This window comes from Phascolarctos cinereus, unplaced genomic scaffold (assembly GCF_003287225.1).
Source record: "Phascolarctos cinereus isolate Bilbo 61053 unplaced genomic scaffold, phaCin_HiC Scaffold_2;HRSCAF=192, whole genome shotgun sequence".
Taxonomy (NCBI): domain Eukaryota; kingdom Metazoa; phylum Chordata; class Mammalia; order Diprotodontia; family Phascolarctidae; genus Phascolarctos; species Phascolarctos cinereus.
In genome coordinates, this window is record NW_027555625.1 from 44,826,951 (window position 1) to 44,851,317 (window position 24,367).

The 24,367-nt window shown below is 41.4% G+C and overlaps 1 protein-coding gene and 1 long non-coding RNA gene across 7 annotated transcripts; one reads left to right on the top strand and one right to left on the bottom strand.

Annotated features, from left to right (window-relative positions):
- Positions 1-30: 30 nt before the first annotated feature.
- LOC110192413 (uncharacterized) lies at positions 31-4,346 on the top strand. Of its 2 annotated transcripts, XR_002320150.2 has the most exons (3): positions 31-151; positions 1,199-1,261; positions 4,143-4,346. It is a non-coding gene; the product is annotated as an uncharacterized LOC110192413 (long non-coding RNA). The 2 variants fall into 2 exon arrangements; XR_013484505.1 differs by having other exon boundaries at positions 31-1,261.
- On the bottom strand, positions 3,527-24,367 carry TMEM170A (transmembrane protein 170A). 5 transcript variants are annotated; one of them, XM_020963561.2, is made up of 3 exons: positions 24,278-24,367; positions 10,607-10,777; positions 3,527-7,866 (listed from the first exon to the last, which is right to left on the bottom strand). In XM_020963561.2, the coding sequence occupies exons 2-3, from the start codon at positions 10,773-10,775 to the stop codon at positions 7,736-7,738; spliced, it is 300 nt and encodes a 99-aa protein (XP_020819220.1). In that variant the 5' UTR covers positions 10,776-10,777; positions 24,278-24,367; the 3' UTR covers positions 3,527-7,735. The 5 variants fall into 5 exon arrangements, with proteins under 5 accessions (XP_020819220.1, XP_020819217.1, XP_020819216.1 ...); XM_020963558.2 differs by having other exon boundaries at positions 10,676-10,777; positions 24,130-24,367; XM_020963557.2 differs by having other exon boundaries at positions 24,130-24,367.

Genomic DNA, 24,367 nt, shown 5'->3' on the forward strand with positions numbered 1-24,367 from the left:
GTCACTTCCTGGCCGGAAGTCAGCGAGACTGGAGGATCTCAATAGCAATGTTGGGGCTTTGTGAGCACGCGCTGGTGCTGGAAATTGCAGCAGTGTGTGTGAGGAAGGAAGGAAGGGGAAAGTTGTCAGGAGAGCACGTGTTTCTCCATCGGTAGGCAACGTGCGCCATCTCCTTGGGCTTGACCTAGGTTGGTGCCTTATTCTGGGCAACTTATGGAGCGTGCCATAGCCCGAGTTAATTGGTTATGAATAGCTGGAGGTGAAACTGGGCAAACAATAGGGGCTAGGGAATGGATCTGTGATTTTATTAGTAAAGGGAGCTTCCAGATGTAGACGCTCCTCCTAGAATGCGCCTCCAGCATTTCCTGAATTAGTTTGTAAGTAGTAGTTCTGACTTTTTATGCGGTTTATAGGCTTAGAGGCTTTCCTAGGGCACTGGTTAGTGATTTGCCCAGTCATGCAGCTAACATTTATTAACTGCCAGCAGTGTACCAGGCGCTGTGGAGAACAAAGGAAGACAGAAAACAGCCCCTGCTCTCCTTCGGGAGCTCTCAGTCTCGTGGGGGAGACAGCATGCAAACAACTGTACTTAAACGAGCGAGAGAGTGCATAAATTGGGTGTATTCTCAGAGGGAAGGCAGTAAGATTAAGGGAGACTGGGAAAGGATTGAGCCAGAGGTGGACTCCGACCCAGGTTTTCCTGGTCCCAGAGCTGGCTCTCTATCCACTATACCTCACTGACTTTGATCACAAAAGGTAGTTGAAATTTGAAATTAAAAAAAAAAATTAAGCCCAGGTCCATGATTTCAAACTGATAAGGCTTGCCTACAATCGCAAAGAAAGGTTGTGCTAGAGGCAGGACGTGTACCAAAGCTTCTGTGACTTCAAGGCTGGACTTTTATCCACGCCTCCTGGCTTCCTTATGACACTGCACAGTCCCCACCCTGTGTCTTTTCTTTGGCTGGAGCTCATACCTGGCACGCTGTCCCTCAACTCAAGCCTTTTGACTTCTTTCAAGATACACCCAGGTCCCATCCATCTCAGGAGGTCTTTCTTGATCCCTTCCCTATCTTCCCTCTGAGATTACTTTCCATTTACAGCATATATCTTGTATATACATTATTTGTCCATTGTCTTCCCCATTAAGATGTGAGGTCCTTTAGGGTAGACTTTTTGCCTTTCTTTGTGTCTCTTGCAGAGAGCTTAATAAATGCTTGTTGACTGACTGCACCCTGCACATCATTTTAAGATTGAGAAGAAAGTATCCTTTGCTTTTTAAAATGTTTTAAGTGGTATGATATGCCTTTAATCTGGGCATGCTTTTTTTTGTATTGATGTTTATCTCTTGGTACGGTAGTCTTCCCTTTAAAAACTCTCCTTCGGGAACCTTTCTCAACTGCACGGAGCAGCCCTCCCATCCCCCTACAGGGACTAGCACCAGCAGTCAAACAGCACCTTGTCTGTGTTCTGTGTCCCAACTAGATTGTAACTGGAGAACAGGGATTGTCTACATCTCACGTAGTCAGTATTCCTTGATACTTCGCATTATTTAGCTGGCAGACAATGATTTTTACCAGCATTTGTTGACGTTAATACTTCTTAACAAAGATAAAGTTTTCTGGTTATCTTTTCTCAGATTTTGTTACCAGTAGTAGAAAATAACACAGGATAGGATAATGTAGATGGGATGATATAGAATAAGTGTACATTTCCTAATGCCAGTTAAGGTGAGTTTCTACCAGAATATTTGAAATAGTTAAAATGTGCCAGAACACACCAGCACAAGGGATAAAGTGAAGATTTTAAATCATTGAACTTGGGTTCAAATCCTCTCACCCTAGGCAAGTCAATTTATGTCTGGGCCTGTTTCTTCATCTATAAAATGAAGGGGTTGGACCATTCAGCTTCTAAGTTCTCTCCCAGATCTAAAATCTATGAGAGGCAATGTGGGATAGTAGAGTGCTAGGCCTGGAATCAGGAAAAAGGGTTTGAATCCTGCCTTACTTAGTAGCTGTGTGAGCCTGGGCAATTCAATTCACTTTCATAACCTCAGTTACCTCATCTGTAAAATGAGGTGGGTTTCAATGACCTCTTAGGTCATCCTAACTCTTTGATCCTTTCACAGTTCTAAATCTATGATCCTATGAACTATAAATCTGTGATCTATGGACAAATATTAAGTGCTTCCTATGTGCCGGGCACTGCTATAAGTACTGGATATGCAGAAACAACTTCTGTCCTCAGGGAGCTTACATTCTAACAGGGGAGAACAACATATATAAGGCCGAGGGTTGTTTTGGTGTGGAACATCACAGGGCTGGTGAATGGAGTCACCATTTCACATGGCCTTTGGAAAAATAGTTAGGAGTTTATTTGATTACTGTACTCAGAGCTAGAAATGGAAAGGGTTAGGGATGGAGTTGGAGGGTATAGCTGTCCTGCAGCACAGCAGGAAAAGAAGTGCTTTGTCATGTCAGACTCTCCATGGCCCTATTTGGGATTTTCTTGGCACAGATGCTAGAGTGGTTTGCCACATCCTTCTCTAGCTCATTTTACAGATGAGGAAACTGAGGCAGACAGGGTTAAGTGACTTGCCCAAAGTCACACAGCTAATAAATGTCAAGTATCTGAGGCCAGATTTGAACTTAGGTCCTCCTGATTCCAGGGTTGTTGCTCTATCCCCTGCACCACTTAGCTGCCCCAAAGCAAATAATAGCAATAAGAATTTTCTAATTGGGGGCTACCTTGGAGAAAACAAGGTGAGTTTTAAGCTCATTGCTTAACCTCTGTGAGCCTTCCACTTCCTTTTTTGTAAGATGGAAATAACCTCTACTTCATGGGCTTATTATGGGCTCAAATGAAATAACATTAAGTAAAGCAATCTGCAAAGCTTAAAGGTCTAAACGAATAAACCGTCTCTGAATATTTTTACATATCCATTTTAGTGCCCTGTGATGTAGATTAATTACTTCCAAATCGAGCCATTCTAAAATTCAGAAATGTATATTTTCCATTTCTATCTTGGCTATTAGAGTACTGGACTTGGAATCAGGGCACTAATGCATGTCAAGCAATTTGCAAACTTTTCAAGTCTTAGAGAAATGGGACTGATTATTATTATTGACCATCCAGCATCACTGAAGCCTTCCATACCTAGCAGTTTGTCTCACCATTAATACTGCTAAAACAAATTTCAGAAAAGGATCAATAATTGGTTTGAGTTGAGGCAAACAAATCCTGTATGACAGCCGTATGACAACAGTGTCTGTTGACATTTCATCTCACATTTAGTATTCAGTCACATCTTTGAACAACAGCTCAAAAGCCAAGAAATTCACTTAAAGAGATAGAAAATACAACACAAGATAGTACAAGGGTGATAGTCTTGTAAGTTAAGTAGAAAAACCATATGAGAGAGTCATTGTCTGGGGTGAAGTCTGCACGGATCTGGTCACCTTGTAGCAATCTTAAAAACATTCAGCAATATAGTCATTCCCTATCGGCACCAAAGAAATAAAGCTCCAGCCAGAAATAAAGTAATTTTTATTGGTAAACGTTGACACCAGCATTAGAAATGTCAGTAGAAAAATAAAATTTCAGTTGTTTTCTCTCATACAAAGATTTGATCTTATTGACTGTAGCAGTTGGTGAAATAATCTTAATACAAAAGGGTAAACTGATTTGAATTACAACCAGCATACACCGTGTGTGCACAAGAGTGAAGAGCCTTCTGAATGTGGACAGTCAATGGCACCAGTGCTTTACATTCAACAAAACTGTTCCTTGGTGGGTTTTTTTTTTAATTAAGCTTTATAACATAAGACTGTAACTTAAGCCATAGCAATGAGGAAATAAGGTTAGACTGAAAAGTTTTTAAAAGCTTGGCAGGTGAATAAGTTTAAACATATAAGAGGAAAATTTAGAAGGTAATTCTATGCATAAACAAAACTTATCTCACTGGCTCCACATTTCATAAAAGGTTAAGTTTTTGTTGCTTAAAAAAAATAGCAGAAGGCTGTGCTGATGAAGCTGGAATAAAAATATATTTTGATCCCATGATCTCCTTTAGACTCTGGAATTCATTTTTGTACATTTAGAAACATTTCCACAAAGGCTTATTTTCCATTACAAAGTGCCACAAGAAAGACCTGAAAAATCAGCTTTGGTGGTTTATGAGGAAAAAAAACCCAAGGAAGAGGCACAACGTTGGTTTTATCGGCTTCTTTTTGACATAGAAGAAAAGAAACAGAGGGAATTATCATCTGTCCTTAGGAAGTTCAGTTTTTTGGGGGGAAATAAACTGTTCCAAAAGCCATATAATATATTAAAAGTGTTGTTCAAACCAAGCATCAGTTTCTTTTCTACCTAAATAACTGCATATCTGATAGCAGAATAAAAGATAGAAGCTCCATTGTTTATCTTTACATAAAGAATTAATTGCTCCCTGAAAACTTAATTCAAGCTACATACATTTCACATAAAATCTATCTACAGCATTCAACAGACCACATCACATATTGGGGCTGACCACATAAACACTGAATATCCAATAATCTGAGGATACGTATGCTATATGCTGATAAAAGAGCAGCTGAACTAAAAAAAGATGAAAGCAGATGGAAACTAGAAGGCCTTTCCAGATGCCTTATTCTTTGTACTTTGGCTCGATCATAACAACAACTAAACCCCAGAATCATAACAGTAATTATATACAGCAAGATATACATACATATATACACACATATATACATTTATGTGCATATATGATATACATATATATGCCTTTGGATGTAACAACTGTCATGGATTTATCTATCCTATGGAACAACGGAAACAAAATAATCTCTTACAACCCTGTTAAATGAGTCCAGTATTGTGCTGCAACGTAGCTAAAATTTCTCAGCCTGAAATTTCCAATTATAAGTATTTTTGCCAGTTGCAGTCCTCTGAAATGGACTAATGCACTCAACCAAAAAGCTCCTTGAGAGAAAAGCCTAAAGATTAAATATCTTTGTGATCTAAAGGAAGGCCCCAAGCACGCTGGGATTTATGAGATGTCATGGTCAAGAGTCCCACAGGATGAGATGGCATGGATGGGCTGCAATCTGCATCCCTGGATGGAACACCCACATCTTTGATATCACAGATCCACTGAAGTAGTAGTGTCAGAATAACTATTAAAATATTCTTTTTAGTGCCACCATCATCTCTAACATGGTAGAAATTATTTTTTATGTTGATGGTACCAGTGATGATCAGAACAGTAAGAAAGAAATAAGGTAGCCCCAATCTTAGGACAAAATGATTTTGAGACTAGTTTTACACAAAGTACTGATAGCTTTTCTCGCTTAAGGTCTATAGCCCCCTCAACTTGTAAAGCCCAAACTAGGAGTTGATTGATTATATGAAGAAAACCTGGGATTCAATCCTGATTCAAAACCTTAAAGGCAGCACTTTGGCTCAAGTTTAAACTTAAACATGAACAAACTCTACACTATGATATGGATACTAACTATATGAGAATAGAAAAGGGAAAAAAAAATCAAAATATATTCAGAAGCTTGGGAACCTTACTTAGCTGAGCATAAGAAAATGGTTACTATTCACCATTCCTGCCCATTCCAAGGCCCACTGAAACCTTCCAAAGGTAGGGTCTAGCAGGGTACCACCTGAATTGGCAGCTGTTACATGGCAACTTCTGTCTAAAGAAAAGCAGTTGCATGACTTCCAGAAGGCCCCCTAACATCTGTGTATCTGAGATGTGGGATGGTTTCCTAAATTAAATTCAAATTTGCTACCTTTAAATGTGCTTACTTTCCTTCAGTGAATCTAAACAAAAGCTTAAGTGGTCAAATTACTATTCTCTCTCTGCAATAAATATAGCAACTATTGGATAGTTATGTGGGAGGTGTGGGGAAATTTACCTGCTGAATAACACTACCTACCACAAGAATTTAATAATGGCTATAAATTGTGTTGGGGAATTCAAAATTGTCAGATTAGAACACTACTTGTTTTCACTTCTCCCAGATATAGGGCATTTATGATTTGGGCAAGTTCTGCTAGTGATAAATTAGTTTTTATTCTGTATGTAATTCCTTCATGATTTTTCTGTATAGTTCTCTTAGATTAGTCTTATCTGTTCGTATTTAATTAGAGGCATAAGTATGTCGTTTTAAACAGAATGCATTATTATCATATGTGGATTATTATTTAGTAATAATAATAATAATAATACCCTAACTTTAATTCTTTTTTCATTTAAGGATCAAGATTTAGTTACCTTAAGCAATCTAAATTATTCCAGAACCAGATCAAAAGAGCCTAAAATTGACTGCATTCTGTGCTATGACAAATTAGGTAATAAAGATCAACCTGGATGTAATTTCTATAAATCTTATAATTAATCCTCTCACCTTTAAGGTCACAGTTTTCAGGCCTACAATGAATGAAAATAAATCTAATTTACATTTAATGAACAAGCAATAAGAGGACAAAAACTTAGTTAAAATAATTCTGAGGTTTATTCCTAGCATAGTAAAATATAAATTTTCTTGAGGGAAATCTGTGATTTAATTTAAAGGGCAGAATGTGAGAAAGGAGAGAAGGAAGAATAAACGAGTTAACTTTAGGCACTTTCTGTAATAAAAGAGCTCTGATCCAACTAGGTAATGTCTTTACAATGTAAAAATTTAAGACTAACAGTCAAGAGCACCAGCCTTACTTGAAGCTGAACTTCTCCCCAAGCCAAGATCTCATAAGGAGCACCTTGAGAGCAGACCCGGAGAAGAATCCCCTGCTTTCTCCCTTAATGACTAAGGTGCATTCTGGCTAGGCAAGCTAAAAAAAATGTTCAATTCAAGTTACTTTCTACTGGGCACCTTGTCGATAAAATCAAATAAAACTAACAGAATGAGAAGGAAGGCGCCGATGACAGGCATTCAGAAAAAAAAGTCTGAATTAGCGTATTTTGATAATACAAAACTGCATTTTCACATTAAAAAAAATCTTTGAAGTTCGCATTAGCTCATTACAAAATATTAAATAGTCAGAGGTCAAAATATTGAACTCACTTGTTATCATCATTCAGTAGTTGTTACTTTTTTCCCTTTAAAGGGTGGAACTGATGCTATTCCCATTGTCACATTTTACACAGATTTCCCTGCTACAGTATTTCACCACATTTGTTCTCAGTTATAATCCTCAAACAAAAACCTACTTGGCACTTAACTGTCACAAAAATGTAACAAAATAAAAGTTGGAAAAGCTAACTTCAATAAAGCCTAGTCCCCTCAGACATCAGTCTCTGAGCACAGTATATTCTGCTTTACACTTTTTGTGCAGATCTTCTAAAACACTCAACACTGCATTTTCTTATAGGTCCTAGAGAATACTGGCACAAGAGATGACCGACCCAAATGCACAGCTGTGTAGGTTTGTGTACAGTTACAAAAGAGCTCAAATGGTTGACATTTCTTCGAAGAGCAAAGCTTATAAACCCTACGATTTTTTTAAAATAAGAAATCTGGAAGTCACCAAAAAGGTCTTTGGCTCAGGGAGCTCTGTCTTGAAACTGAAGAAGGGATCAAGACAGCAGAACTTCACACACTCTTTTTCAAGCTGTTTCCATTTTAAAAACTTTAAATAAATTACCACTTTTAGCAATGCCCTTCCTTAATAAATATTCTGAAATCGTCCGTTCATGATCTGTTCTATCACAGTCTGTAAGCAGATGCTATAGAGTTGCTAAAATCCGTAAAAAGGAAACCACCACTACACAAAATGTCTGGCCAACACCGAGGGTGAGGGCTTCAAAAGGGATCATTTCTTTGCCTGCTGCTCGGTACACTCCAGCAATGGCTGCACCTGTTTAAAAATATAAGGGGGGGGGGAGGTTAATGCAAGAAGGAGAGAACAGGATTTGAGATTCTACTATAATTATAATTCAGATTTTGCTTTTTTTTTTGCACATGAAAGAGTAAATTTTGTAAAGATGACCTTTCTTCCCTCTTCCTTCCCCTATCTGGTCAGCAAGGTTTTGACTATTATGCACATGGTTTACAAATCACTAACTTTTGTATAAGATTTTTAGAAGATGCTTCTTGAAACTAGATTTTGCTGTGATTTAGTCAATCTTTCTGGAAGCAACCAACAAAGTCCTCCTCATGACCTCTCCTTGGCTTAGCAACTATTTCTAGGCCTCCTGGGCAGAAGCCTAGAAAATTTTATTGAAGACAGGATGGTTTCGCTCCCCCCACCTTTATTTGTCCATTAATCCTTGCAACATCCTGAAGAATGCAAGACAATCTCCACTCACGTGAAGCTGCTGCAGACAAACAGGGTTTCAGGCTTCCTTGATTTATGCGGTTTTCTTTTCATTAACCATCTCCTGTTAAAGGGAGATGGATCCAAGATTCTTCCTAATTCCCATTAAACATCAAAATAGGATTCAGGGCTCACAGAGCTAGGATTGCCCTGGCCCCAGATTGTTTATTTGTAAAATAGTTATGGCTCTCTACTATGTGCAAAGCAGTCTACAAATATAAATCATGGCTTCTGCTCACAACTTATAATCTAGCTAAAATAATGGCACAAACTCACATGGAAACTTTCAGACAATTATACGATTAAGTGTTAAGATGAATAGTATAGTCAATAACTATTATAAAAAAGCAGAAAACAGAAGTTCAATATGGGCTTAGTGATGAAAGGAAATTTGCATGTACTTGGGAGATGCTACATAGGAGAATCACATATCAAGAAAGGTGTTAGGCCAGATGACCTTTGGGGTGCCTTCCAATTCAAAGACCTTAAGTCTCCATATGAGGTTAGGAAAATAAGGTGGAAACAGACTCAAGCCTCTTGAATCCCTAACTGGGGATCTTTCTTCCTTGGGCAATAGAGAATCAAACATTCATGATATGGAGGGGAGAACCAGCCAGCTTAGGCCTCTTTGATGTAACATTAGTCTTCAGGGGTCTGGCACAGGCATAACTACCACAAGAACCTCATTCATTGTTTGGAGATTCATAAAAGAAAAGGACACCCCACCGACCATGGCTAGGTTGTTTCTGGTGAAGGAGGGAAAAGACTGGCCAAGGCCTGACTTTGCCATAGGTCCACAAATTTAATTTATTATTAGTCCTGCATCAGGAGCCCTGGGCCATAGATGTGGAACTGGAAGGCACCTGAGAAGTCATCCAGTCCGAGTCCTCATTAAAAGATAAGACAGCTGCAGCCCAAAGAGGTCCCAGGCCCCAGCGCTAAGGCCTCAACGTCAGAGACAGGACTCTACCCAGGTCTGCCTGGCTCACAATGCAGCCTTCTCATCACTGTGGCAGTCCTACTGACTCACAAATCCAGGGTACTTACCATTTCAACAGGCTCTCACATACACTATTCTCAGCTATCCTCACAGAACTACTGTGAGAGGCAAATCAATACATCTATTTTTAAAGATAAGGATACTCTGTCAAGTTAAGTAGCCTGCCCAAGGTCACACAGCTAGGAAAGGACAGAGATGAGACCTGGACCAGTGTCTTCTGGCACAGAAGCCCAGAATACTTCCATTTAAACAGGCTGCCTTTTAAAAGGAATATTCACAAATAGCAAGTAAATTTAAAAGATGACTATTCCTAATGAAACTCTATTTCCTAAGAAACTCCTAAATACAAAACCAAAAACACCCAACAACACCAGAAACAAAAATCTTTGTGTGAATAATTGTGTGAAGAGTTCTTGACTTTGTGATTAGCCTTCCCATCTTAACATTTCCTTCAGCAGGAGCAGCTGGGTGGCTCAGTAGCGCACCGGCCCTGAAGTCAGGAGGACCTGAGTTCAGATCCGGCCTCAGACCAAACACCTGACACTTACTAGCTGTGTGACCCTAGGCGAGTCACTTAACCCCAATTGCCTAAAAGAAGAATGTGAAAAAAATAATTTCTTCAGCAACAGGACAACATGTAGAAGTAATCAATTACTGTGCAATGCACAGAGTAGAGAATTAGTGGCACAGTGGATGGGGCACTGGGCCTGGAGTCAGGAAGGTTTGTGTTTAAATCCAGTCCCAGGCACTTTACTAGTTATGTGACTCTGGGCAAATCACTTAACCTCTGCCTCATTTTCTTCAACTGTAAAATGGGGATACCAGTGCCTACCTCCCAGGGTTATTATGAAGATCAAAAGAGATAATAATTACAAAAAGCACTTAGCCCTGGGCCTTGGACATAGTAGGCACAATATAAATGCTTATGCTCTTTCCCAATGCCAGTAGGCAAATAATACAGAAACAGTAGCTAACTGTAGTAGAAAGAAGTGATGACTTCCATTATCTTCCTTTCCAAAAGGCACTTTAATTCACAAGTTGGGAGGTGGGGGAGTTCATGGGTGTGGGGTGGGGGTGGGGGACTTTCAGAAAAAGTTCACTGCAGTGCAAAGACAAAATCTAAGCCAGGTAACAGGAAATAAGAGATCAAATCAGGGAATCTCTTTAAATTTTATTCTTTTTTGTTAGTCCCACTCAAGCAAGTTTCTCAAATAATCCTTAAAGTTAGTTGATTAGACATATCAAACTTGTTCAACCAATACTTTTTAATGTCTAACATACTTGTCAAGATTCCAGCAGTAATTGGTCCCACGATGCCCATCAACAGGATGCTTACAGACATGAACCTACCATATTTGTGATGCCTGAGGGTGAACAGGGCCAATAATCCAGCAGGGGCATGGAAGGAGAGAGAGGATACGAGTGCCCACAGGAACACACCATACCACATTTCTAGACAGGAAAATGAAAAGTCTTAAGTTGAGTTTCTCCCTATGATAACTGGAAAAAATAGTCTTTATAAAACCCCCAAACCAAATTTGAAAACCATTTAAATGCAGCAGTGTTTGCACACATCAACCATTTATATAAAAGTACTGCTAATGCCATACCAATCAAACTACCAAAAAATTATTTTATAGAGCTAGAAAAAAATAACAAAATTCATCTGGAAGAACACAATGTCCAGAAATCTTAACGGAATGAATGGAAAGAAATGCAAGGTAAGGTGGTCTAGCTATACTAGATCTTAAATTGTATTATAAAGCAGCAATCATCAAAACTACTTGGTACTGGCTGAGAAACAGAGTGGTGGATCAGTGAAATAGGTTAGGTACACAGGATGCAATAGTCAATAACTAGAGTAATCTACTGTTTGATAAATCCAAAGACTCCAGCTTCTGGGATAAGAACTCACTGTTTGACAACAACTGCTGGGAAGACTTGAAAATAGTATGCCAAAAACTAGGCATAGACCAACATCTTACATCTTATACCAAAATAAAGTCAAAATGGGTTCATGATCTAGATATAAAGGCTGACACTACAAGCAAACTAGGAGAGCAAGGAATAGTTCGCCTGTCAGATCTATGGAGAGGTGAAAAATTTATGACCAAACAAGAGATAGAGATTATGAAATGCAAAAGGGATTCTTTTGATTACATTAAATTGAAAAGTTTTTGCACAAATTAGAAGGGAAGCAGAAACCCAGGAAACAATTTTTACAACCAATGTCTCTGATGAAGGCATTTCTAAAATATATACACAACTGAGTCAAATTTATAAGAATACAAGTCATTCCTCAATTGATAAATGGTCAAAGGATATAAGTAGGTAGTTTTCAGATGAAGAAATTAAATGATAAAGTCATTAATTCACTAGAAATCACTATTGATTAGAGAAATGCAAATCAAAACAATGCTGAGGTACCACATCACACCTATCAGATTGGCCAACATGACAAAACAGGAAAATGATAAATACTGGAGGAGAGGTGGGAAAATTGAAACACTAATACATTGTTGGTGGAGTTGTATTTGGAACCATGCCCAAAGGGCTGTAAAATTGTGTATGCCCAGCAATAGCACTTCTAGGGCTGTATCCCAAAGAGATCGCAAACATGGGAAAAAGTCCTACATGTACAAAAATATTTACAGCAACTCTTTTTGTGGTAGCCAAAAATTGGAAATTGAGGGAATGCCCATCAATTAGGGAATGGCTAAACAAGTTGTGGTATATGAATGTAATGGAATCCTATTGTGCTCTAAGAAATGATGAGCAGGTGGACTTCAGAAAAACCTGGAAAGACTTGTATGGTCTGATGCTGAGTGAAGTGAGCAGAACCAGGAGAACGTTGTACACAGTAACAGCCACCTTGTGCGATGATGACTAACTTTGATACGCTTAGCTCTTCTCAGCAATGCAAGGATCTAAGACAACTCCAAAAGACTCATGATGGAAAATGCTATCCACATCTAGAGAAAGAACTATGGAGTCTGAAATCAGATTGAAGCATGCTATTTTTGCTCTCTTTTTCTTGCTGGTGTTTTGTTTCTTCTTTCTTGTGGTTCCTCCCATTGGTTCTAATTATTCTTTACAAGATAACTAATGTGAAAATACATTTAATATGAATGTATATGTACAGCCTATATCAGATTGCATGCAGTCTGGGGGGGGGAGGGGAGGGGAAGGAGAGTGGGGGGAGAAAATTTAAAACTCAAAAGCTCATTGAAGCGAATGTTGATAACTAAAAACAAATTAATTAATTAAATAAAAAGTACTGCTACACTTGGTGAAGTACCATGTAACTGTCCCCAATTCAAACTCTAAGGAAGAGAGTCAATTCCACACCTGGCTCAATGTGAGAAACATACCCACCTCCCCAGAGCAGAGGGTACAATGGAAGCTCCTCATTCTGAATTCTGCACTACAGTGAATAATTCGGCTGTGTGGGACCTGCCCAAATACAGAAACCAAAACCAAAAAACCCTTGATTCAGGGCTTAAAAAAACAATTTGACTTTTGAAAAATCAAAAATATCTTTGTTGGGTAAAAAATCATGACTCATTTTAAAGTAACTGTCCATAAACTCCCTAAGTCTTGATTTTCACAAACTTCATTAAGGATTGGTCCAATTTTCTCTTTGCTCTTGGGCAGTTCTCTACCCATTTGTGCTTTACCATGGCACCTGGCTCATAATAGGCACTTAATAAATGCAGGTTTATTTCCTTCCTGTCTCAGCAAAGAGTTGATGGACAATCACTCCATAAGCACGTACTAGGCTCCAACGTGTACCAGGCATGGCACTAAGAGGGAAGCCGGGGGGGGGGGGGGGAGATACAAAGACAAAAGTGAAGCAGTATCTACCCTCAAGAAACTTACATGTTAACAGGGAGGCAACAGGAACAAAGATCAGCATACACAGAATAGTCACAAAATGAATTCATAGTAGTTTTGTGAAGTGGAAAAAGACTGCCCCGCCTACAAGTAGCTCACAGTCTAATGGGAGAGTCAATATGCAAAAAATATTTACAAAGCAAGTTACATACAGGCTATATAGGAAATGATTAATAGAGGCAAGGCACTAGAATTAAGAAAAGTTAGGAAAAGATTCCTGTAAAAGGTGGGATTTTTCATGATGGAAAATGCTAGCCACATCCAAAGAAAGAACTATGGAGTCTGAATGCAGATCGAAGTACACTATTTGCTATTTTTTTTCTTCTGTTGTGTTCTGTTTCCTCTTTCTGGTGGTTCCTCCTATTGGTTCTAATTCTTACCTACAATATCACTAATGTGAAAATATGTTTAATAGGAATATATATGTTTAGCCTATATCAGATTGCTCACCATCTTGGGGAGGGAGGTGGGGAGGGAGGGGGAGAAAAATTTAAAACTCAAAAGCTTATGGAAGTGATTGTTGATAATTCAAAATAAATTAATTACAATTTTTTCTTAAAAAGTGGGATTTTAGTTGGGACATAAAGGAAGTCAGTAGGAGAGATGAGGAGGGATGCATTCCAGGCATGGGGGACAGTCAAAGAAAATGCCTGGAGCCAAAAGTGTCTTGTACATAGAAGAGCCAGGAGGCTACAGGGAGTAAGGTGTTAAGAAGCCTGGAAAGATACAAGGGGGGGCTAGGTTGTAGAAGGCTTTGAATGTCAAACAGAGCATTTGGTATTTGAGCCTGGAAGCAACAGGAAGCCATAGGAATTTACTGAGTGTGCTTAGGAGGGTGGGGTGTATATGACATGATCAGACTTGTGCTTTAAGAAGATCATTTTGGTGGCTAAATGGAGGCTGGATCAGAGTGGGGAGACACTTGAGGCAGGCAGACTCACCTCCAAGCTACTGCAATAGTCGGGGTGTTCGGTGATGAGAGTCTGCAGGGGCAGGGGGGCCCCGAAGCGTCAGGGCAGAGAAGGGGGCATACTGGAGAGGTGATACAAAGGGGAAATAGATAGGCCTTGGAAAGAGATTGGTGGAAACCAGACTGACTTGTAGGTTTTGAGACTGAGGGACAGAGAGGATGGTGTTGCTCACCACAGTAACAGGGAAGGTATCATTTTTCCTGTACTCAGGAATTCACTAGAATTAGATTCATACATATTCATACACAAAGCTTATCAAAAATGGTTTAATCAGGAAGCCACTACACCCTCTCAAAGAAGCAGAATTTTAACCAATCATTAAAATAAAACCTTGAAATATTTATCAAGGGGTCTGATAACAAAAAATAGCCACATGGCATACCTACACCCCCTTCTTACCCACTGAAGACACCAGGAAGAAGAATCAACCAAGAAGGCTTGTAACATCACTTCTGATTAGAATTTCAAATCCTCCCAACAATCACCCATCAGTAGTATGACGGGTGAATCATAAATGAAAACAAAGTGAAGAAAATTAAGGATTTGTAGGGTTAACAGTGAATTTCATTTAGACCTTTTCTAGCTTTAAAATTAGACATTAAATTACTACATGCAGGAAAAATTACATCTATAGTGCTTCCTCCAAAAGTTACAATCACTTAAAAAAAATTTTTCAAGGTAGAGTTTGGGATGGGTTTTTTTTTTTGAGGGGAAGGGGGAGGTCTGAAATAACTTAGGTAGCTTCATATATAAATGTGTATACACACACATGTAAGCCTTAAGATAGGAGGACTTGAGACTTTTAAATTTAATTAGTTAAGATTTTAATCAACACAACTAGGAAAAAAATTTTATTACAAAATGAAAGATTCACAGTATAGTATATATACATTTTTTTTAATCAACAGGACTATTATAGGCTCTCCATGGCAAAAAATAAACGCCATTCTATAGGGCACTTCTGCAAAGCCAAGCAATTTCCCTTCAATCTCTTGTACATTAATGTGCCATCTATTTCAGAGCTTTTTATTGATTGCTGTAGAATTCAAATCCTGTCAGCATCGTTCCCCATCCTCTGGCCTCCCTTGCTTTAGCCTCCAAGGATAAGGTGGCTCTTCCCTCGGCCACTGAAAACCTCTCTACTTGTGTCCTTGATCCCAAGAGGACCTTGGTACACATTCTGTATTAACGTATATATGCATGTGGTGTTGTCCTTCTGCCAACACAGAATATAAGCTCTTCTAGGTCAAGGGCTGCTCTGTTTTGCCTTTGTATCTATCCCCAGCCCCAAGCATAATTCTGGATTCACAGGAGAAGGTTAATAAATGCTTGTCGAATAAAATAAGGCTTAATACTAAGAGTTTTATGTGTGATAAAACACTCCTAGGCATGATTTTTCCAAACTGACAGCAAATTTTGGCTAAAGAAAAGTAGGGTGGTGGGATATGTCTTATTGGAGGGAATGCCTGCATTTAGAAAACATAAGTATAAATGAAGTGTTTTTTAAAGGCAGCTGCAATTTCTAAATCTGTGATCCCAGATTTGTCCTCAATACTTCTCTCCCTCATCTCCCCATACCCAATCAGTTTCCAAGTCTTACTGATATTATCTCTACAACACTTTTGGATCACAAAGCAACCAGGCTAGGTCAAGTCCTCCTTACCTCCAGCCTAGACTACAATCTATCTTCTTAACTGGTCTCCCAATGTGTACTCTCCACCTTCTCCAACCCATCTGTGTGGGGACACAAATGATGAACTGCTATTCCGGAGGAACAGGCCTGACCATCTCACCCCCATTCACCAACATTCTGTGATTTTCCATTGCTTAGAGAAGCAAGTACAAATCCTCAGACTGGCATTTTACATAGGCTCCCACCTACCCTGTCAGCCTAATTTTATACTACTCCCCTTTGGGAACTCTTTCCTTAACTCAAGCCAAATTGGCCCAATCGCCATTCCCCAACTGGATGCCCTACCTGACACCTCCATAACTGAATGATTCAGGTGGATTTGGAGTCAGAAGGGAATTCAAACATTCAGCATCCGACACTATTTGGGCGATTGGGTCATATCATTTCACCTATCCAGGCCTCAGTTCCTTCAACTGTTAGATAAGGGTTTGGGCTCAATGGTTTCTAAAATCCCTTCTAGCCCAAAATCTATGATTCAAAAATAATCCAGAGTAGAATGTCCTCTATAAAAGAACCAAAAAAATACATTTAGTCAACAAAATATATATTGCACATGATAATTATATAGCCTTTCTAATCCCTCACAACACAGCTCAACTCGACTTCAGAAGGAAACCTTCCCTTGTTCCCAACCCCTCCCCCTGGAAGAAATTATTTTTCCTGCCTAAAACCTCACATTCCTTTCTTGTTCAATTCCATAAGCATTGATTAAATGCCTACTATAAAGGCATCATGCTAGGGATATAAAGGTAAAAACTAAATATTCTCTGCTTCCAAGAAGCTCACATTCTAAGGCACGATATATACAGATAAGTAAATACAAAGCATATACAAATTAATTTTAGGACAGTAAGAGCTAAAAGGAATCACACAGGTAATTTGCACTCGGGCTATATTCTGCTTTTTTATTTATCTCATATGAATTGATTTCTCACTTCCTTATCTTACCAAAGTCCTGTTATTTTTCCCTGGTTCTCTATCATACTCCCTATCCTCTAGCCCAAATCCTCCATACTCCTATATTCCACTCCAAGCTTTCTCTTCTCACCTCAATGCCTCTCACAATGCTTCCATCCCCCTCCCTTTCACCAGAGGACCTCGGTCTCATTCACAGAGAAAACTGAGCTCCATGCTAAGTTCCCACTTTCCCTAATTCTACGCCTCACTCTCCTCAACATCATGCTCCAGTCTCTCCTCGTTTGCCTCTATCTCATTCTCCTGGCAAGGGTGACCTCTCTATCCTTGCCTTTCGTCTATCCCCTGCGTTCTCTTACCCATTCAGTTACCCACCACCACATACACATTCTTCGGTCTCTACATAGCTCCTTCCTGGTTTCCTACGAATGTCTTCCACCCCTTACCTTAAAAAAAAAAATCCCTTCATTTGACCTTGTCATTCCGTCAAGCTATACTTTTCCCTTTCATACCAAAACTCCTAGAAATGGCCCATCATCTAGTGGCTCAATTTGATCGGCCACTCCCAATCTGGCTTCTGACAACCCTCTACAATCCTCTCCCCTCCTCCAACCCAAATAGTTCTCTCCAAGGTTACCAATTTTCTTCTCCAGCTAATTCCAATGGCCTTTTCTCAGTCCTTAGGCTTCTAGACTCAGCCCTCCTCCTGAATACTCGATTCTAGGTTTCTTTAACATTGCTAACCCCGGTTTTTCTCCCACCTGTTTCTCAATCTCTTTTGCTGGATTATCATCCAAGTCCAGTCTCCTAACCTTGGGTAGGTCCCAGAGCTCTGCCTTGAACTTTCATTTCTCTCTCCACACACTCAGTGAGCTCATTAGCTCACAGCTATCCCCTCTATGCAGATGACTCCTAATCTACATATCTGGCACCCACCTCTCTCCCCAGTCCCAAATCACCAAATGCTTGCCACCTAAATATCTCACAGGCACCTAACATGCAAACCTAAACCCATCCCTCTTCCCAACTTCCGTCCCTATTTCTGTTGTGCACACCATCATCCTTAGAATCAATCAGCTACCGAGTCAATTCTACTTCCAAAACATATCTCCCATCTATCTCCTCTCTACTCCCAGGACAACCACCAAAGTTCAAGCCACCATTACCTCTTGCCTGGATATTACAATAAGCTTCCTAATCAGTCTCTCCCCTTTCCAATCCATCCTTTTCCGATCCATCTTCCTGGCCTGACTGTCACTCCCCTTCTCTCTGTTGCCCCTGAGACAAATACAAACACTTTTCTTTGACATTTAAAGCCCTTCCAAATCCATCTCATTGATCTTTCCAGACTGATGCCACATTACTCCCCTCATAAACTCTAGTAAAAGCCCAATTGGCCTACTTGTGGCCCTCCCCATGCTATTCCAGGCTGTTTGGCCTGTAGCTCCAGGCATCATCTCCCTTCCTCCAGCTCAAGGGTCCCTGACTCCAACAGGTCTTTCCAATCATCATCTTTCCACACCTGTAATTACCCTGGTTTTGTATATATTTTGTATTATCTATGTATGCAGTAGAATTAAGTCCTTAATAGCAGGGTGGTTTTCATATGTCTGGCATCCTCAACATCTAGCACAACACCGGGCACTACTGGGTGATTAATAACTACTTGCTGAATTGGATTTGAAGGCAACTAGGAATTCTAAGAAGTCTCAATGAGGAAGAAGTTCATTACCAGTACAGTGGACGGTCTGTACAAAGATATAGTAGTAGGAGATAGAATTCTACCTACAGGGAAAAGCTACCAGGCTGATCTGGGTAGGATTCACGTATACACAGTGAAGTAATGGGGGAGATGGGAAGGAGAAGAAAATAAGCATTTATGTAACACCTACTGTATGCCAGGTACTATGCTAAGGATTAATTTTTAAATAAATATTATCTCATTTCACTTGATCTTGTGAAACAAGTTCTGGAAAAGAAGAGTGAAGCCAAGTGATCTTACATGATAAAAAGAAGACATTTATGCTTTACAATATATAATATATATCCCCTGATAAAATCAAGGTCCCTTGAAGGCAGCATATTTAATATTTTTTCTTTCTTACCAGCACAGAGCATCTGTGCTTGGAACATTGCAGACACTTAATAACAGTCAGACACATGCTGATTGATGGATTTATGCTAAATTTATCCTAAAGCAACTAAGAAATCTTAAGCAAGAGAGTGATATGATCTGGCCTGTACTTTAAGCATGTATTCCGGCAGCTATGTGGAGAATGGGCTGGAGAAGTGAGACTTTGGGCAAGGAAACCAATCAAGCTGCTTCTTCGGCAAGTAGGAGGTGATGGGGCCTAATCCCTCCTAGGTGGTCACCCGGGAGTGAGAAAAAGGGGGTGACAGATCAGAGAGACGGCGTGGAGGCAGAATCAACAAGGATGGCCAACTGACTAGATATGAGGAGCGAGGGAGATCTCAGGGCGACGCCACGGACGGCAGCGTGTCCGCAGAAACAGGGAGAAGGCGGGCCAGCTTGATGGGAAACAGAGCAAATTCCACTTGGGGGCACGCTGAATATGAGATGCCTCTGGGACATCCAAGTGGAACATCCAGCAGCCAGGCCAGTGGAAAAGCACTGGAGCTCAGGAGACGAATGAAGATTGGATATGTAGATACCCAACAAAGCAGAACCAGGAGAAAGTGTCAGGAGAAGAACCCGAAGAGACTGGTCATTATCAAAGGGAGAATACTAAGAGAGTGGTCAGTCTGCCAGTGAACTAACGTTTATTAGACACCTACGATATGCCAGGTACTGTGATAAACACTAGTGATACAAAGAGAGGCAACAAATGAACAAAACAGTCCCTGCTTTCAAGGGACTCTCAGAATCTCAGGGGAGAGACAAGAGGCAAACAACCATGTACAAACAAGTTACAGACAGGATGAACGGGGGGGGGGGGGGGGGCAAACTCAAAAGGAAGAGACAAAGATTAAAGAGGGCTGGGAGGGGCTCCTTGCAAAAGGAGAGGCTTGAAGGTGGCAAGGGAAGCCAGGGGGCAGAGACGAGAAGGAAGAGAATTCCAGTGAAAAGGCTCAGAATGGGAGACGGAGTGTCAATGTGAGGAACAGCAAGGAGGCCACATCCCTAGATCAAAGAGTCACATAGAGGGGAGTGAGGCGTAAGAAGACCAGAGAGGTAGGAAGGAGCTGGGCCACAAAAGGCTTTAAAAACCAGATGTTATACTTGAGTTCTCCTAGAGGTGATGGGGAGCCACTGGAGTTTACTGAACTGGGCGTGTGTATGTGAGACATGGTCAGAACTATGCTTTAAGAAGATCAACTTGACAGCTGAATGGAGGATGAATTAGAATGGGCAAGAGTCTTGAGACAGGCTAGTGCAACAATCCTGGTGTCAAATAATGAGGGCCTGTCCAAAGGCAGTGACAGTGGCGGGGGAGGGGATGGAGCAGATGCTGCTACTGTACCTCCCTCATCACATCTCCACAGTGACACTTCCACACCTTCTCATCCTTCCTGAAACCCCCAACAATGACTCCCCCTCCCCCTCTTCTTCCACAGAAAAAACGGAGGCCATTCTCCATGAGCTCCCTCTTCCTCATCTCCTATCACTCTGGTGCCCTCTTCCACTCTCCTCCTTCATCCCTGTTTCACATGATGAAGTGGCCTTACTCCTTTACCAGGTTCAAGTGATCCCATTCTATCCTGTCTCCTCCAACAGACTGCCCCCTCTGTCATCCCTACTCTTTCACTTATTTTCAATTTATCTCCCTGTCTGCTGCCTAGAAACATGCCCATGTCTCCCCTGTACTGAAAAACTCCTCACTTGATCCTTCCTAACTATGATCTTATTTCTCTTCTGACTTCCGCAGTTAAATTGCTGAAAGCGCTGCCTCCACTTTCTCTCATCTCACTCTCTTTTTACTCCCCTTACCATCTGGCTTCCAACTTATCATTCCACCAAAACTGCTCTCTCCAAAGTTACTAATGGTCTCTTAGTTGCCAAATCCAGTGGCCTTTTCTCAATCTTCATTCTCCTTGGCTTCTCTGCAGCCTTTGACACTGCTGATCACTCTCTTCTCCTGGACAGTCTCTTCTCTCTAGTTTTTTTTTTTGGGGGGGGCCACCCCTCTCCCCTGTCTGACAGCTCCTTCTATCTCCTTTGCTGGGTCTTCTGCCAGATCACGTCCTCTAACTCTAAGTGTCCCTCAGGGCTCTGTCCTGGGCCTTCTTCTCCTCTCCCACTATACTATACTTGTGATTTCAGGCTCCCATGGATTTCATTACTATCTTTATGCTGACTCTCAAATCTACCTATCCTGTCTCAAATTCTCTGTTGACCAACAATCAAGTACCTGGGAGGTAACTGCTATTATAATAGCCATTTTACAGATGACAAAACTGAGGGAGACAATGGTTAAGTGACCTGCCCATAATCACACAGTTAGTAAGTGTCTAAAGTTTGATTGGAACTCATGTCTTCCTGAATCAGGCCAGACACTCGATCCACCGTACAACCCTAGCTCTTCTAACGAGTTGTTCCAGGAGGTCGTGAGTCTTAAACAGAGACTCAATGAACAATAGGCAGCTCAATGTGAAGACTTCTTTCAGATCAGGAATAGACTAGAGGGACACTGAAGGCCCTTCCAACTACACAATTTGAAAATGCTGTGACATAACGTTTCATCCCTTACAGACTCACAGGGTGGTACCGGACAAGAGGAAAGAATCAAAGTTGTTTTCTTAAAGTGATTCAGTGTAAAGAGAGCTATGCTAAAGACCCGGAGCCAAATATAAATGCAAGGAGAAAAAAAATAACTTCATAATTTCCTGAGTGATAAGCCTCACAATATTCAAAGCAATGACTTTCCAGGCTGAGTAGACAATAAGATCCAAGTAACCTTTTCACTGGGACCAAAATGGGAGCTACGTGCATTCAGGATACCTGGTCTAGGCTAAATTGAAATAGATTTTGGAATCTCAACCAAGATCAAATTTGAAAGGCCATCACCATACTTACTGTATTTACAACTACCCAAAAACCAATATAATGACTTGCTAGAAATGCTTCTTAAGGTATAAGGCACACAGGAGAAAATCTTCTGTGTCCAGAATGATGACACCTTTCAGTACTAAAAGTAGACCAGGACAGCCACAGCTTCTTTTGCCTATGATTTCCTCCATCTGGGGAACTCCCCGTATGGAAATGTCTATATGCAAATAGAGTTGCTTGGGGAACCCTTTAGATACTTGTACATGGTCACTCAGCCAGTGTGCTATCAGACGAAGATCTAGAACTCACATCTCCTTGACAACCCTCTACATCCACAAAGACCTGCTTTCTTTCCCCTTCTTTCCACTATATCACAGTTGGATTAGCAAAAGTACTGGACTCGGAAGCTTATGTGTGTTCAAGTCATGCTGTGTCCACTTAATATTTGAAATTTTGTGTCAAGACCATTAACCAATTTGATCAAATTGCCTTATCTTAGAAGTGGGCATGATACAAGTGGGAAATAAGAAATATGGGAAAAGGGGTACAGAAATCTATCCTGCCCTACAGGAAAGTAGAAGGGGAAGGGGATAAGAGAAGGGGGGGAGAGATGGAAGGGAGGGCAGAGTAGGGGAAGGGGTATTCAGAATGCATGCCCACTTAGGGTGGGGGGAGGGGCGAGATGGGGTGAAAATTTGGAACTCAAAATCTTGTGGAAGTAAATGTTGAAAACTAAAAATAAATACATTTTTAAAAAAAATAAAAGTGGGCATGATAACTGTACTTCCTAAGACCCAGGGCTGATAAAAGGGTCAAACACCATTCCTTCGATGTCCCAACTCAGATAGGGTCTCCTCCAGGAAGCCTTCCTTGATACTCCATCTGGAAATTTTAGCTTTCCCATTCCTCAGATCTCTTGAACCACTGGTGCTCTATTCTATATTCTAACTTGTATTACAGCTATCTAGACACACATTTTATCCTCGCCTAGAACTGTGAGCTCCTTGAAACCAGAATTTCTGTCTTACTCTGTGTTTGTATTTCCAAAGCCTAGTCCACAGCCTTGCAGTAGTAGACATGTGATATTTTTTTTAAACTGAATCAAATGAGAATGTATGAAAAGTAAGCATTCAGTCAGAAAACATTAGAACCAAAATGGACCTAAACCATCTAGTGTAACCCTCTCTTTTACAGGTGAGGAAACTGAGGCTCTTAAGTGGCAGCCCCAGGACTAGAACCCAGACCTCCTCAGATCAATGCTCTTCATCTAGCGCTTCCCAAAATTATCTAGCACTGCCTCTTCATATCCATTTTCCTCAGTCCACACAAACATAAGAAAAGAAGTAACATCTTTTTAAAAAAAGAAAATCTGAGTCCAGCTCCACTAAGGCTGCGGGGCACATACGAATTTCTGACTTTTAAAAAAATTACACTTTCTGTACTCAACTTACTTTGGAGTACTACGCTGTCAAAAATGTTTCTAACCATGATTACAAATTACAACGGGCGGCATCTATTCCAACTTGGTTATTAATTCTGCCACAGATATTTCACAAACTAGTCAGAAAACCTGCACGGCAGGTGGTGCACACCCATCCGTACTGGACAGGGGCAGACCACAACCACCCAACGTTCCTGGTTTAAGGGAGGCTAGGCCGGGGCGGACCACTCAGCAGCCCCGTTCTGTCCTGCTATTTCCTAGGACCCTTAATACGCGTTCGCTGAGGACGATCGCGGTCCCTTCAAACCCTGCCTCAGACACCTGCCAGCTGTGTGACCCTGGGCATTTGCTTCACCTCCGCCTGCCTCAGTTTCCCCGTGGGTAAGACAGAAAGCCCTAACCTTGCAGGGTTCTGGTAAGGAACAAAAGAGATGATATTTGTAACGTGCTCTGTAAACCTTAAGAGCGACACAGACGCGAGCTATTACCATTATTAGAACTGGTCGGGATGTTTTTGAAAAGAGCCAGTCCCGCCCTCCTCCCTCGCCCCGTCTAACCAAGGACCTGAGAGGCCCCAACCGTGGCCTGAGGTCCAGCGACCGGACACTCGCCCCGGCCAGGAAACTCGGGAAAGCGACGCCGCTCCGCCCTCGTCTACGCAAGCACACAAGTGGCTCAAAGGAAGCCGGCCAGCCTGGGGCCCGAGTCGCCCTCTCTCCCCGGCAGCCGCCGCCGCAGGTCCCGGGTCAGGGGGCGGTGGCCCGAGGGGCTCGCCCTGGAGAGGGGCGGCTCCCGGAGGCCATCACGTGACGGTACGGGGCGGGGCACCACTCCCCGCCCCCCCGGGGGGGGTCCTCGCGTAGACGCAGGCGCCGCCGGTACCTGGAAAGGAGCAGAGGGAGGTGGAGTTGGGGCACAGCGTTCCGTTGCCCACCCGCGGCACCAGCTTCAGGCTCAGGATCTGCTGCAGGAGTCCGGCCGAGCCCCCGCTCCCGCCGCTCCCCTCGCTTTCCATCCCGCAGCCATTCACCTGCGCGAGAGGACAGCAAGAAGATACGACGGGGCCGCCGCCGCCGCTGCTGCCGCCACCGTCTTGGCGTCACCCGCTCCACTCCCCTCC

Bases quoted from the DNA above. Each gene is read 5' to 3' on its own strand.
- TMEM170A (XM_020963557.2), bottom strand. From the start codon at position 24,262: ATGGAAAGCGAGGGGAGCGGCGGGAGCGGGGGCTCGGCCGGACTCCTG. The intron at 10,778-24,129 runs GTACCGGCGGCG...TTTCCTGTCTAG, and splicing joins CTCCCTCTGCTCCTTTCCAG to AAATGTGGTATGGTGTGTTC. The intron at 7,867-10,606 runs GTATGTTAGACA...ATTTTTAAACAG, and splicing joins TACTGCTGGAATCTTGACAA to GTGCAGCCATTGCTGGAGTG.